This window comes from Neofelis nebulosa, chromosome 2, assembly GCF_028018385.1.
Source record: "Neofelis nebulosa isolate mNeoNeb1 chromosome 2, mNeoNeb1.pri, whole genome shotgun sequence".
In the NCBI taxonomy this organism is placed as follows: domain Eukaryota; kingdom Metazoa; phylum Chordata; class Mammalia; order Carnivora; family Felidae; genus Neofelis; species Neofelis nebulosa.
Genome location: NC_080783.1, coordinates 105,254,689 through 105,271,002, shown reverse-complemented (window position 1 = coordinate 105,271,002; position 16,314 = coordinate 105,254,689). Strand labels below are relative to the sequence as shown.

Genomic DNA, 16,314 nt, shown 5'->3' with positions numbered 1-16,314 from the left:
CTCCTCACAAGGGTAGCCACCGTCTGTCTCCACACAGTGCTGCTGACTGTATTCCCTGCGCGGTCACTTTCATCCCCGTGACTTACTCATTCCAACAGTCTGAGTAATTCCTAACACTAGCACTGCTGTCAGGTAGTCCTCTGTGCGACACCGCACCCTCAAATGATGATTTCAGAACTGATGACCCATCGTGAACAGACGCTGTGCCGGTTCGTAAGGTCTTTCTGGGCAAGTGCTGAGTCCTGTTTATCGTGTCCCCATGCCTTCCAGCAATGCCTTGCGCATAACAGACCTGGTTTTTATTTGGTCTAACCATGGGTCACCTCTGGGACTGCAGGTTCTGGGTTAACTTGAGACGTGTTTCCTTGTTGGGCTTTTCCCTGGTAGAGAGCCTGGACAGGATGTGGGTGGAAGGAAGAGATGTCTTACCTCCTCCTCCCCCCGTTTGTTTATATTCTATTTTCTGCATCTTTTAATATAACGTGTTTTTTTTTTTTAAGAATGTTTTTGTATAAGTCTGTTGCTGTATGAAGTTTTGCTGGTGTTTTTGTTGGTTTAGAAAATTCCCAGGGGGTACAGGGAGAAAGGCACATATTTATTTACCTGGGTCACTAAAAATATCTCTGCAAGGGTACACAGGAAACTGGTGACATTATTTGCTGTTAGGGAAACTAGGTGGCTGGGGGGCAGGAGTGGGAGGGAGGTTTTATACTTTTGTACCTTGTGAATTTGGGACTATGTGATTGATATTCCCTGAATGCTTCTGAAAGCAGAGATGGAGAAAATGCTCGAGAGTATCAGTTACTTTAAAAAAAATTTTTTTTTAATGTTTATTTACTTTTGACAGAGAAACAGAGCATGAGTGGGGGAGGGTCAGAGAGAGAGGGAGACACAGAATCCAAAGCAGGCTCCAGGCTCTGAGCTGTCAGCACAGAGCCCGATGCGGGGCTCGAACTCACAGACCGAGAGATCATGACCTGAGCCGAAGTCGGACACTCAACCGACTGAGCCACCCAGGCGCCCCCCCCCCCCCTTTTTTTTAAGTTAAGGAGAAGAAGAGTAGAGAGGACCCAATCTGCTTAACGCTTAGGGACTAACAGTGTCTTTCATTCTGTGGGTTTTGTACATAGGAGTTTGTGACCTACTTTTGACTATCTTAAGCCTTTATTGCATAATTACCCTCAAGAAGCATATACTTTTATTTGTTGGAAATCCTATACAATTCTTAGGGCAGGGGAGCTTTTTATATATAATATGTATTTTAAAAGTTATAGAGAGGCTGAAATGAACAGAATCATTCCTCTCCCAGCAATGGAGACTGCATTCTCTTGCCTGTTACTTCCTAGCTGAGCATGATGTCTGACCTCCTTTCCCTGAGTGAGAACAGAACTAGGCCACGCTTGTAATCACAAGGGTTTGAAGGTGGGGAGAGGAAACTAAGTGGCCATGTGGCCTTAGAAATTTACTTACCTGTACTTTTACTCAGTTTCCTCAGTAAAATAGGGATGCTAATACGTACTTTTTACAGTTGGTTGGAGAATTAAAGGCAGTCCATATACATCATCTGGCATTGAACTTGACACCTCAAGTAGAGGCTTCAAAGTTGTGCGATCATTATCATTATTGGTTAGTGTCCGTTGATTTTAGGCCCTTGGAGGAGTAAAGGATAGGAGATTGTTTTCACTGAGAAGGAAAGATAGATGTTTGGGGGAGGGCAGAGTGCATCTGATATCTACTGGTGTGTAACAAACCACTGCAGACCTGTGGCTTACAGCAACAACGAGATGTTACCTCTTAGAATCTGTGGTTTGGCTGGGTGGTTTTTTGCTTGTCTCCTCAGACTTGTGTAGCTGCAGTCAGATGATGACTGAAATGGCTAAGCGGTCCCTGACGGACTCACTCCCACGTCTGGCGGCTGCTTCTGACCGTCGGCTGGAGCGTGCTGCTTGCCTTCCACATGGCCTCTCGGGTTCCAGGAGCTTCCTCCCAGCATGGCGGGCCCTGGGCAGCATTCTAAGGGTGGGCGGCCGCACTTGCCTCTCAAATCTCTGCTTCCTTTTGCAGCAGCTGGTTCCCCACGGGCCAAAGCAAGTCACAGGGCCAACCCCAGAGTCACTGTGGGAGAGGACTTAGGCCCCACCTTGATGAGGGAGGAGAAGCAAAGAATTTGTGGCCATTTTTAATTTTTTTTTTTTTTTTCAACATTTTTTATTTTTTGGGACAGAGAGAGACAGAGCATGAACGGGGGAAGGGCAGAGAGAGAGGGAGACACAGAATCGGAAACAGGCTCCAGGCTCCGAGCCATCAGCCCAGAGCCTGACGCGGGGCTCGAACTCACGGACTGCGAGATCGTGACCTGGCTGAAGTCGGACGCTTAACCGACTGCGCCACCCAGGCGCCCCAGAATTTGTGGCCATTTTTAATCCACCACAAGCCCAATCTTGTTTGATTTGCTTCTTGGGCTGATATTGGACTGAGAAAGAAAAGGTTCTGTTTGTCCGGTTTTCCTGTATCACTGATGCCTCCTTTATAAAGCTCAACATAGCTGATTAAGGAGCCGTGGTTATTTTGTTTGGCTTAAAAATTGGAATAAAGGGTAATAGACACTTTTATGTATTTGAAGGTCCTTCTTATGAAGGAGGGACCAGTACCACGGTGTGGAAGTGATGGAGAGCGGCTGTCTCCTCTGCCGTATGAAGCAGGGTCTTCTCAAGGGCCGTCCTGCCCCCAGCACCATGCATGTAGAAGATGGGTAATCAGTCATGTGTCAGGGACTTTGAAGGAGGGTCTTCCTCATTGAATGACTCGACTTGAATGATTACTGCCGGTGTCAGAAGTCTCTGATTCTAGAACTCAGAAAGTGCATTGTGCTGTTTTTTTGTTTTTGTTTTTTAAATGTTTGTTTATTCTTGAGAGAGACAGAGCATGAGCAGGGGAGGGGCAGAGTGAGAGCGAGACACAGAATCCGAAGCAGGGTCCAGGCTCCGAGCCGTCAGCACAGAGCCCAACGTGGGGCTCGAACCCACGAGCCATGAGAACATGACTTGAGCTGAAGTCGGACACTTAACCGACTGAGCCACTCAGACAGGCGCCCCATCACATTGTGCTTTTTATACCGAGGGTAGGGACGGATGAGGTGATGTCAGAAAGGGAAAGAATCGCTGTGCTCAGACTGGAAGAATTATTCTGTGCAGAATTTTAATTTTACTTGATTTATAAGTCCATATTTACCTGCTAGAACCCCTGAGAGCTGGGACTTACTGCTGATGTGCGGATCACTTCTCGTTCCTGCAGCGTCAGGGAGGTGCTGCATCTGGAAGACAGGTTTTCTGTGGCTCTTGTTAGGTTGGAAGGCAAGGAGAAATTGCATGAGAAATAAATGTGTACAGTTGCTGCAGCAGCTATAGATTCACTGTTCAACTTGTTCAGTCTGATGAAAACAGTGCTAGTGTAACTTTTCTCGAATCATGTGTTTTGCCCTCAAACATGATTTTGAGATCTCCTGATTTTATAAAAACACCAGGTCCAAATGGTGCTGTTGTCAGCTGAGGATACTGTCCGTAAGTGATCAGAATGTGAGCCTGTTCCCTCTTCTCCTCTCCCTGTCCCCCCACGCCCATCACTCCCTTTTCTTTCTTGGAGGGAGGATGACGAGGCAGGGATGACTGCTCACCCTGTTGTAAAGCTCCTGAGCAAGAAGTTTGATGGAGATGCTGTCTTTGGTTCCCATTACCAGGCCAGCCACTTTGGTCAGTGGTCTTTCTATGGCGCCCACCCCATTTCCGGCAGTGGGTTTTTTAGAAAACTCAGAGTAAGGCAGTAAGAGTAAGCTACGGTACCTACAGTGATTCACACGCAGAGTGGGGTTAAGTTTTTGGTGGGAAGCAAAATTGAAGCCACGAATAAATATGCTAGCTGAAGCAGAAGACTGCTTTCCTGACAGGCGTATTTACAAGCTGGAAAATTGTGAAAAACGTCAACCTACCAACTGTGTAGCTCATTGGCTCTTTGCTTTGGGTTTCCATGTTCTTCCTGATAAAAATAATAATGATGTTATTCTGATATGGTTGCCAAACGTTCATGCTTCTCACTCCACTTGTGATTGTAAATGATTCTGCAGCGCGAATTGCTTTGTCTGTGGTTTAATGTTTCAAAACATTTGAATGTTACGTTATCTGTGCTGATTTGTCGCTCTCTTTTACTTTTCAGAATGGACTGCTGAATTATGAAGAATTTCAGACCCAAGAGTAGAACCTCGCTCTGCCACTCACTCCTTTATCTCCTGCTAGTTATTTAAATTGGACTTTTAATATCCTACCAGCTGCTCTTCAGACACACATGGTGCATTGTTGCCATTCCCCGGATTGCATCTTTGAAACACAGGCTCTTAGTAACCCTCAGCGAACAAAGAGGCAACCTCCCGGGTACGTTTACTGGGAGGGTGTCACCCTGACTGCCCTCTAGCTTCTGCTGGATCTGGATTTGAATTCCACCATGGAGCCTCGCATGGAGTCCTGCCTGGCACAGGTGTTGCAGAAGGATGTGGGGAAACGACTGCAGGTTGGCCAAGAACTTATAGACTATTTCTCAGACAAACAGAAGTCTGCTGACCTTGAGCATGACCAGACCATGTTAGATAAACTTGTGGATGGGCTCGCTACCTCTTGGGTGAACTCTAGCAATTACAAGGTAAGTCGTGCTCTGGGAGGCACTTGTATAGGTGGCCGGGCTGCTTTGGTGGGTCCAAATTGGTCCTTAGGAGAAAGGATTCCTCTGGGAGAGATGAGCAGGATTCTTTGGCCTCCAGTAAGACACTCTGGTTGTGGCTTTTGGACATTTCATTCTGAAGCAAGTAGAGTTTACTCTGATTCTTGTTGGAGATTGAAAGAATCCTTATGCTTTAGCACTTCGAGAGAAGGCCAAGTGAACACGTAAAGAGAGGCTCTTGTGTTGGAAAGTTTACAGGCATTTGCAGCCTTGAAGTTAAAGCGAATGCTGTATCTTGCAGTGAATGGGTCATGAGATGTTGGTGAGTGGCCCTTCAGGAAGAGCAAATGTATTCACTGGTTTCCTGTGGGGGATAGAATTGGCTATAGTACGTGGAGCATTTTACCTTCAGGTCACTGTGTTGAAGTTGGCCTAGGTACCTGGCCAGAAATAGTATGGGTTGCCAAGGACTCTTCTGCAACCTGTATGCAATGGCCTGGAGGCGATCCTTCAGCTTCTAAAGATCAAGGTGGGCATGTGCCTTTGGTGGGTAGTGGGTGGAGGCAGGGGTCCGAAGACCCAAATGACCGTTTTACCCGTTCAAGGACTGAGCTTTCATGAATAAAGACGGGACTTGAAGCACTGAAGAGATGTCATTCTCTCTACCTGTCCCCTCCCCCTTCCTCTCTCTTTCGGTTTGACCCTTTGGGTCAAATTGGGGTGGAAGACTGGGGCGTCGGCATGACTCCTAATAAGTGCTATAAACATTGTGAAGGGAGCCCATGAGAAACAGAATGTCTTGTGCCTTTTTCATTGACCCGGTTTTCTGAGATTGGTTTGGACCTGGAAACTGGTGTTTACAGACTCTTGTTTTCCAAATGCATTAAACCTTGGTCTCCTCTAAGAGTCAGTAGGCTTTATACTCATTAAGGGACCTAGGACCCTAATATTTTACTTACAACTGCACATAAAAGTTATCCTCTCTCTGAAAGGTGAGCTTAACTTCTATTTCATTCACCTGTTTCTTCATTTAGCTGAAGTTACACGTGCTGTTTATGTGCTCAGCCTTGGTGCTGGATGGTGGGAGTGTTACAGGAGAGGTGTGGAGGGTCTAGTCTAGAGACACCTTATCTGTGTTTGGATCACAGTTCCGCTGCTTTGTGTGCACATTATGATGCTTTTGGGTGAGAGTAACTGAAGTCTGACTCATTGGCTTAAAGCCACTGTATGGACGTCGGGTGATTTTCTGTAAGAATTTAAGAAACCTGCAGTAGCTAAAGCAATGTCCAGGGAAGGAGAGTGTCTGCTTGTGTCTTTCTCAGAAGCTCCCAGCAGACTCTTATACATCAAATTGGCCAGAATGGCTTTGCCTGCCCACCCCAGAGTCACTGGAAAGTGGATGGGTGTCCATGATTATTGTCTACCATCACGCTTGACCTCCTGATCTTAAGAGTCCGGCCTCCTTGGAGTGAAGCATGTGGCCATGTGAAGGAGGGGGGATATTTGAGCCCTGTCAGACTCCTGCTCAACAAGTACTGGGTCGGTGAGTGAACAAGCACTCCCTAAGTGTTCAGTTCCATAAAGGCAGACAGTGAAACAGAGATTGGCTCCAACCGCACTATACTGACTGTGCAATAGCAGACTGCTGTTGGTGAACAAAACTCAGGTTTTATATATATTATGGATTGAAGGAGGAAGTTGGGGATGGGACTGAGGTAATATGGCTATTAAATAAGTCGCCCACAGAGTCTGCTGTACTGTGTGAGCTCTTAACCTCTCGGGCTCCGGTTCCCTCATCTACGGTGTTGGGATAACGGAATTATTATAAGCACTAAATGAAGGAGTGTATAAAGTTGTCCCGCTCCTGCCCCATAACAAGCACTCAGACGTTAGCAGTCGGTGTCCAGACTGGATCCTGCCTCCGAGGAGCTCATAGTCTGGCACTGATCAACAAGCAAAGGGTTTTACAGTACAGTAGATTGGGAGCAGTACAGTACAGGTGGGAGACCCACCGGACTGGGTGGGAAGCCAGAAGAACATGGTAACACTGCCTGGAGGAATCCAAGGTGCTTGAAGGTTGGGTAGTTTTTTCAGAATAGCGTCTTCCGGGTCACAAAAGCTTGAAAGATTAAGACTTGACCTTTCACAAAGGAATTTTTAAGAAAGACAGCTTGGTGGGAAGAAGTCAGCGAGATGACATTTGCTACTGACTTGCATGTAATCATGGACAAATCACTTTACCTGTCTCTGCAGTGCAGGTGTTTGACTAGGTAATCGGGACTCCAAGCTCTAATACCTTATATGACTTCATACCGATGGCTTTGTGGTCTGGGCCATGTCATATGGTTCTAATGTTACATGGTAGTGAGCACCCCCTTTCTTTATAAACTGTCTGAGTGTGATGACACTGCCCTTTGCACACCTGGTGCCCGGAGCTTGGAACACAGTAGGTGCTCAATGAATACTGGTTTCTTGGGTGAACCTGGGAGCTTAGACTGTTCTGCAAGTACTCCTGGGGGCTTTACCAAAATCTGGAAACTTACCTTTTAGACCTCTCCCCCACCCTTTTAAAATTATAGATCAGGATTTCTCAGAGCCTGATGTGCATTTTCAGTTTTATTTGATATGTTTTTTTTAAAAAAATTTTAATGTTTATTTATTTTTAAGAGAGAGAGAGAGAGAGAGAGACAGAGCATGAGCCGGGGAGGGGCAGAGAGAGAGGGAGACAGAATCTGAAGCAGGTCCCAGGCTCTAAGCTGGTAGCATAGAGCCTGACATGAGGCTCGAACCCACGGATCGTGAGATCATGACCTGAGCTGAGATTGGACCCTTAACTGACTGAGCCATCCAGGTGTCCCTTGACATGTTTTATATATTATGGATTGAAAGGATTCACTTTACATTAAAATTTTGCAGCTTGGCTTCTTGACTTTTTTTTTTTTTTAAGTTAAGGACTAAAAGGATAGGAGAAAAGGGAAACTATTTTAGTCTTTTAAAACAATAGTACTTGAGTATTGTTATTTCTTAAAAGAAATTTTTTTTAATGTTTATTTATTCTTGAGAGAGAGAGAGAGAGAGAGAGAGAGATACATAGTGTGAGTGGGGGAAGGGCAGAGAGAGAGGGAGACACAGAATCTGAAGCAGGATCCGGGCTCCGAGCTGTCAGCACAGAGCCCAACGCGGGGCTCGAACTCACGACACTTGAGATCATGCCCTGAACTGAAGTCGGACGCCCAACTGACTGAACCACCCAGGCGCCCCGGGTATTATTGTTCCTTAATAGAGAATGTAGTTGAATGTCAGCACAGTGTCTCACTTAAAAAAAATAGTTGGCTGGTGCTTGAATCATTTTATATTTGATTCTTTCTTTCCTTTAAAAAAAAAAAAATTTTTTTTTTTTAATGTTTTTATTTATTTTTGAGACAGAGCATGAGCAGGGGAGGGGCAGAGAGAAGGGGAGACACAGAATCTGAAGCAGGCTCCAGGCTCTGAGCTGTCAGCACAGAGCCGGACGCGGGGCTCGAACTCACGGACCGTGAGATCATGACCTGAGCTGAAGTCGGACGCTTAACCGACTGAGCCACCTAGGCTCCCCGACATTTGATTATTTCTTAAAGTGGTAAGCAAATTTTTATTTGGCATTAATTGCAGTTTAATAGCTGCTATTTATTGCTCAGTTACCGTATGTCTGGGATGTTACCTATTTAATCTTCGCAGCACCCCTGCAAGGTAGATGGTGGTACCCTGATTTTGTACATGAAGTAACTGAGGTACCCTGATTTTGTACATGAATTTTGAGGTATAATTTCTACTAGCGATGATGGAACTGGGGCTTCACTGTAGGTCTTCCTGATTCCTAGCCTCTGCCGCTCTCATAAGAACAGAGTCAGCAAATTTTCTTAAAGGCCATGTAGTAAATACTTAAGGCTCTGTGGGCCAAATGGTCTTCTCACAAATATGTAAATAGTTTGGGTCCGTATAGTGTGAGAGCAGCCACAGGCAACACGCAGATGAATGGATATGGCTGTGTTCCGATAAAACTTAATTTACAGAAACTGATGGAGGGCCAGTTTGGCCCATGGACCGTAATTTGCCAGCCCCCAAACTAAAACATCAAGCCCCTACTATGTATAAATGCTTTTTCTTTACTGGTGAGAACCATTCATGATTCGTCTGAGGAAAGAGTAAGGTTTATGATTTGCATGTGATTTTTGGAACGGGGAGAGCATTCTTACAGGTTTGTTTTTGAAGCGCTGTATCTGAATTTTGAGAAAACTTGCCCTTTGTAGCCTTCTCTCACTCAGACTCCTGTTATGATCAGTTTGCATTCTGTTAGCCTATCACTGATCATTTTTTTGTGAGTTGGCCTTGGACCTTCTTTGGTAACAGAAGCCATCCTGGGGATTTAGGAATTGGTTATCCGAATAAGGCCCTCATACATCCAGAACACCAGGGCTACACCGTGGGGTGCTGTTCAACCTGGAAGCATTTACTAAGTGTTCTTTGTTGTCACAGTGACTGTGGGAGACACAGAAGGAGAGGAGAGACTCTTGTTTGTTTTCTAGATTACTCGGACATTAAAAATAAATCCCCAAACTTTGAATACGGCCGCCCTCCTTGATCTGGTCTCTTCCTTTAGTAAAACTTGAAGAACGAGGAAGATGGCGGAGTAGATTTTTGCCCGAACCTCCAGCCGCTGTTGCGTTTTCCTTCCCCTTCTCCCTTGTGTAGGTGAGAAGGGATGAAAGGAAAGAGCGATCTGACCCAGAGAGGCTGCCTGGGCTCCGGCAGCTGGGGAGAATGAGGGAGCACGATGCTGTGCACCCCTCCCCGGTGCTGACACCTTCCATTCAGCCGGGCAGCCCCACACACCTTACATTTGCGGGCACCTGCACGTTTAGTGGGCTTGGTGGGGACCACGTGCTTTTTGTGAGTACAGTCCCGCAGTCCTTTCTCCACAGTTCCCGAATCCCTGAAGCCCCAAACGTAGTGATTTTCATTTGTTGTTTGACCCAGAGTCAACTGACCTGAAACTATGTGCAGTCTTGATTCACCTGCTCAGGGTGTGTTTCACAGCAGAAATACTCATGTTTGATTGTGGGCTGCCCTACATACTGTTTAAATATATATATATATATATATATATATATATATATATATATATATTCTCTCCCCACCTTATACATTCTATATATATTTCCTGTCTTGTATGTGTAGCTGTGTGTATTACCTTACCCATGTAAAACCTGAAAAATTTTGTATTCCAGAGCACCTCTGGCAGCCAGAGTTTTGGATAAGTGATTTGTGGACCTGTATATATTATTGTAGACTAATAATGATAACCTATGATTATGGGACATGTACTGTGTACCAGAAATTGTGTTAAATATGTATTCATTTTTACCTTCTAGTTACCATATGAGATAGATACTGTTGATTACATTCTCCAGATGAGGAGACTGATGCTCAAGGAAGTCAAATCACTTGCTCAAGGTGACAGAGCTAGTAACCAAGGTTTTTGGGACTTGACCCCAGGTGCTCATGCAACAGCGGAAGTTAATTAAGCACTTATGATGTGCCAGATACTGCGGTGGGGGCTGGGTGTCTGGTGGGGACCATCGGGCTCCGTCTGCACCCTGACCGTGCTACCGGTGCCTGGGCAGTCTTGCTCTAAGTTTGGGACATGCGGACTTCATCCCGGTGCACTCTTGTCTCAAGACCCATGCCAGACTGCTTTGTATTTGAAATTTTAGGTTCTCTGTTAACCTAGGGCTTCTTTTGTCTCTGCCCTGATATGGTCTTTATGGTCTAACTGGGGACCAGGGGTAAGGCAGGTGAGAAGACAATGGACAGTGTAGGATAAGATATCATTAGGATATCTTAGGAGTGTCTATCATAGGAGTGTCTATAAATGCTGTAGGGTGGAGAAGAAAAGAAATGTTAGGGCTTGCTTAGTTGGAGAGCCCATGATGGTGAGGTAGAATTACACAGGGCTATGAAGAATCAAAAATAATGTGTTTTTAGGGGCGCCTGGGTGGCGCAGTCGGTTAAGCGTCCGACTTCAGCCAGGTCACGATCTCGCGGTCCGTGAGTTCGAGCCCCGCGTCAGGCTCTGGGCCGATGGCTCAGAGCCTGGAGCCTGTTTCCGATTCTGTGGCTCCCTCTCTCTCTGCCCCTCCCCCGTTCATGCTCTGTCTCTCTCTGTCCCAAAATAAATAAAAAAATGTTAAAAAAAAAAAAATAATGTGTTTTCTTTCTTTCTTTTTTTTTATAATTAAAAAAAAATTATTTTGAGAGAGAGAAAGCACAGTTGGGGAGGGGCAGAGAGAGAGGGAGGGAGAGAATCCCATGGAGGCTCCACACTCAGCATGACCTGTGAGATCATGGCCTGAGCCAGAATGGAGTCAGACGCTGAACCGACTGAGCCACTCAGGCACCCCTAAAAGAAAGGAACGTGTTTCTAGCGTTCAGAGAAGCCTCACTTCCTTTCTTGTTCCTCCTCTCTGGGCAGCACCATCTCTGTAGACCATGGAAGATTTAGTCTTGCCTTAAGCTTTTTTACCTCTGCCCTGGATCAGGTGCCCTTGATAGGCGTGAGGGAAGGAAGGTGTTGACAGATAAGGGAGATTCCTCTCGTTTCCCTGGCCTCTGTCGCTACAACCTTGGCTTTCATTGAGGTTTTTTTACTTCCCCCTGTGTGTCCTTGAGGGGAGAGCCAGAAAAGATTATTGGATTCAGATGAAGTGACTTCTGTTTCTTTTTCTGGCAGTCTGCTGGGTGCTGCCATTAAGCCATGCCTCCGTTCAGAGGCTCTTCATTTCTCCCAGAGTTTGTCCCTGCAAGTGTTGTTCATTGGTTGTAAGATCTGCATTTCTCAGGGCGGCCTCCCTCCCTTCTCTCCTTCCTTCCTTCCTTCCTTCCTTCCTTCCTTCCTTCCTTCCTTCCTTCCTTCCTTCCAGCATTTACGTTTTATGAAACATTTATTAAAAAAATCTTCTTAGGGGAGCCTGGGTGACTTGTTGGTTGGCACCTGACTCTTGATTTCAGCTCAGGTTGTGATTCCAGGGTTGTGGGACTGAGCCCTGCGCCCGCTTGATTCCCTTTCGATCTCTCCCTCTGCCCTTCTCTCCCACTTGCGCTCTCTCTCTCTCTCTGTCTCTCTCAAAAATAAAAAAAAAGTATAGTTGGTGCACAATGTTATCTTAATTTCGGGTGCACAACATGGTGATTAAACTTCTCTATACTCTATGCTGTACTCTTGACAAGTGTAGCTACACTGTCCTCATACAACACTATTACAACATCATGGATTATATTCCCCATGAATACATTTAATTCCCATGATTTATTCATTCCACTACTGGAAACCTTTACCTCCTACTCCCCTTCACCCATTTTGCTCCCACGCTTCTGGCAGTCATTCATTCATTTATTATTTTTGTTCCAGTGTAATTAACATAGTGTTACATTAGTTTCAGGTGTACAATATAGTGATTCAGCAGTTCATGTATTACTCAGCGCTTATCAAGATAAGTGTACTCTTAATCCTCTTGGGGTATGTTTTAAAAAGACAGATGTCTCGGGGCGCCTGGGTGGCTTCAGGTGGTTAAGCTTCCAACTTCGGCTCAGGTCATGATCTCATGGTTCGTGAGTTTGAGCCCCGCATCGGGCTCTGTGCTGACAGCTCAGAACCTGGAACCCTCTTTGGATTTTGTGTCTGTCTCTTTCTCTGCCCCTCCCCTGCTCACACTCTGTCTCTGTCTCTGTCTCTGTCTCTGTCTCTCTCTCTCAAAAATAAATAATAAACATTAAAACAAAATGAAAAGGTAGATGGCTCTGGTGTTGTAAGTAGAAAAGCTATAGTGAGCAGTACTAAGCAAAAGCAGAAACACGTCAGGAAAAGTTATTTCAAGAAAATTTCGTGGATCGTCAAGTAAAAATGGTACGTTTGATGTATGTAATTAATGCACTTCTTTCGAAATACGTGTTTATATTATATGCAAGAGCATCAGAGTGTGTCGGAAATACTTCAGATTTGACTGTGAATAGTCTGGATTCCTGTGCTGGCTCTGCAGCTTTGACTTCTGAGCAGGTAACCTCCCTCATGTACACAGCGTTATGTGGATTCAGTGAGCCAGTGTACATAAGGTGCCGGTAGTGATTAGTGTGTAGCATGTGGTCAGTGAAAGGAAGACAGTGCAGACATTATGTAGTTATGGAGAGAAAATATGTAGAAAGTGGACTTGCTCATGGGGCTGAGGTTGCCTACCTTCCCGTAGTCCTTGCCGGCCTTGGATCTTTCGTAGTGAAGAGCTGTGCACTATTGATAACCAAGAGCAGAGCAGCAGCTGTTGGAGAAATCCAAGGGTGAGTTTACAGCCTACTGGTGGGGGTGCCTGGGTGGCTCAGTTGGTTAAGTACCCAGTTCTTGATTCTGGTGCAGGTCATGGTCTCGTGGTTCGTGGGTTCGAGCCCTGTATTGGGCCCTGTGCTCAGTGCGGTCAGAATCCCCCTGCTTGGGACTGTCTCTCTCCCTCACTCTCTGCCCCTCCCCCGGCGGGCTTTCTTGGTCTCTCTCAAAAGAAATAAATAAACATTAAAAAAAAAAAAACAAAACACAACTTTAAAACCTACCGGTTGAGGACCCCTTTTAGGAGGGTTTAGCAGGGTTGTTTTTATTTTTATTTACAATACTTTGCCTTGCTAATTTAGAAAGCTAAAATTTAAATAAGGATATGTATAATAGAAGAAATCTTAAATTGAATGTCACAGCAGAAAGAAAAAGAAACAGCTGGGGTGAGAAAATGGAGCCAAAAATGAGGCGGATGAATCCATACATGACAGCTAATGTTTACTAATAGCTAACATTTATTTATTTATTTATCCATTTATTTATTCACTTATTTATAAGGTTTATTTATTTTTGAGACAGAGAGAGTGCAAGCAGGGAAGGGGCAGAGAGAGGGGGGACAGAGGATCTGAAGCAGGTTCTGTGCTGACAGCAGTGAGCCCAGTGTGGGGCTCGAACTCATGAACTGTGAGATCATGACCAGAGCCGAAGGTGGACGTTCAACTGACTGAGCCACCCAGGCACCGCAATAGCTAACATTTCTTAAGTGCCCGTTATGGGCCAGAAACCGTTAAATGCTTCGCATCTGCTGCCTCATCAAATTATGACGTAGGTACTACGTGAAAAGTCTTGTGATTAGTCCTATTCTGCAGTTGTTGGGGAAACTGCCTAAGAGAGTGAAGAGAGTCACATAACTAGAAAGTGTGAGAGGCGGATTTTAATTTGAGTAGTTTGACTTAGAGCCCACATCTGAGTCCATGTGCAATGCCACTTTTTTGTAATGTTGCAGCAGTATTAATAATTTCTACTGGAGCGTAAAGAATAGAGTGTAAGGACTCACCCTGGAGTTCACGGTGATTGCTTTAGGAGACTGGGTCCTGAGTGAGAGATAAGCAACTCATTTTGTACTTTAATGAGAAACCCAAATATTTAAGGTTAATATTTAAAACAGTTCTTTGGTCCTAGTAGACTCATGACCATAAATAAATACTCTTTTATTTTGGAAAATATTCAGACGTATCGGAAGGTTTCAGAAAATAGTGCAGAGAACTTTCATGTAGTTTCGCCCAGATCCCAGTGTTAACCATTCACATTTGTTTTGTCTTTCTGTGTATGCATGCATATTATCATCATTTGTGGACCGTTGGAATGTGAGTTGTAGACACAGTGCTCTGTTGCTCTTAAACACTTGCATGTATTTCCTAAAAACAAGGACATTTGCTTATGTCATCTTAGCACAGTTATCTTAAGTCAGTAGTAGGATCAGTAGAGGAAGATCTGTCTCATCTGTGAGCCTTATTCACATCTCACCTGTTGTCTTCCTAACGTCCTGTGTAGCAAAGGCAAGAACAGTTTTCTTGTCCACAATCCAGTCCAGAACCACAGTTGAATTTGGTTCTCATCTGGATAGTCTTCTTAAATCTGAGGTGGTTCATCATCAGTCTTGCCTTTGTCTCTCTTAATACTTTGGAAGAGCACATTTATTTTGTACAGCCCTTCGATTTGAGCTTGAATGTTTCTCATGATTAGATTGAGGTTGTGCCTTTGGGGCCGAATACCATGCAGGTGTACTCTGTGCATCATATCAGGAGAGACACGGTGTCTTTCTCTTCCCTGGTGAAAGAGGTCTTTGCCAGGTAGCTTCCGAAAGTTGCTATTTTTATTTTTGATTTGTCTTTTATAATGAATAGGTATCTTATGGGGAGGTCCTTTGCAACTATGTAAATACCCTGTTTTTGACCAAACTTTCACCTACCAGTTTTAGCATCCATTGATATATTTTGCCAAAAATAATTATTACTGTGTTGTCTGCCATAGGGTGACTTTCTGATTCCATCATTTCTTCATTTATTAGTTGGCTCCAAATATTTTTGAAATATACATCCTATGTCTGTTTGTATAGCAGGAATTAAGCGTATATTTTGATAGTTATCCCCAAAAGGAACTACTGTGAAGAAAGAAAAACTTTTTCAAATTAGTCTCATTTAGATACATTTATACTCGTAAAGAATTTAAGGTAGTCTAATGATTTGTGAACGTATAAGACGCATGATGTGATGAAGTTTGGTTTGGGCTAGCAGTAATGGAGAGATGGTCGGCTCTACGTTTTCATAACGATTGTGCACGGGATACAGAAAGGCAGATAATAGCAAGACGTCTTCCTGGATTTAGGATATTAAAGGACACTTTGCAGGAGAGGGAAAAAGCAGAGCATAGAAAACATGAAACAGAAGACAGTACTGAGTGAGATCTAGGTTATTTTGCTGTACTTCCTGTGGACAGAATCCACCAGCTTGTGCTTTGGACTAAGGGGGAGAATGTCATAAATGGGGAGGAAGTGCTTCGTGCCAAGTTCAGTGGCTGGTAGGAGTCTGTTTAATCATCCTTTAAAAAAAAATTATTTTGAGAGAGATAATGCGAGTGGAGGGGGGGCAGTGCAGAGAGAGAGGGAGAGAGGTCGAGAATCCCAAGTAGGCTCCACACTGTCAGTGCAGAGCCTGACTCAGGGCTTGAACTCATGAACTGTGAGACCACGATCTGGGCCGAAACCAAGAGCCGAACACATAACCACCCATCTCTGGCATCCGCCCCATCTCTGTTTAATCATCCTTAAGCGCTTTGTGGAAGAATGGCCCTTAGGATTCTTTGTTTAAAAAATAGGTATTGGTACATATTCATATTACAATATATATTTGTAAGGTGTATTTTAATATATATTGATCCCTGAGATCAGGGGTCTCACGCTCTACTGACTGAACCAGCCAGGCATCTCTTAGGACTCTTGTGTGAGGGAAGAGAGATGGCTCAGTGGGCTCCACGAGGAAGCATGTTGCAGGTGACATTAATGGAGGTAGTGTTCTGAGATCCTACACTAGTGGGGCTGAGCAAGGTCCTGGGTAGAGGAGCCTGGAGAGATAGTGGGACCTTGGGACTGACTCTAGGGGCAGTGGAAGACATCAAAGGACTGCTGGGTGCTAACGACTGCCTTAGGAGTTAGGGGTGTAATGAAAGTGGCGTGGGCTAATGCCAGGGGGAGA

At 44.8% G+C, this 16,314-nt stretch overlaps 1 protein-coding gene across 28 annotated transcripts in view; it reads left to right on the top strand.

The window, feature by feature from the left end:
* Window positions 1–16,314, top strand: part of CLASP1 (cytoplasmic linker associated protein 1) — a 270,587-nt gene that overhangs the window by 31,850 nt on the left and 222,423 nt on the right. For all 28 annotated transcript variants that reach the window (XM_058715571.1, XM_058715563.1, XM_058715570.1 and 25 more), the window contains exon 2: window positions 4,210–4,689. In XM_058715571.1, coding sequence (XP_058571554.1) covers window positions 4,495–4,689 — 195 coding nt within the window. In that variant the 5' untranslated portion in view covers window positions 4,210–4,494. The remainder of the gene's footprint in view (window positions 1–4,209; window positions 4,690–16,314) is intronic.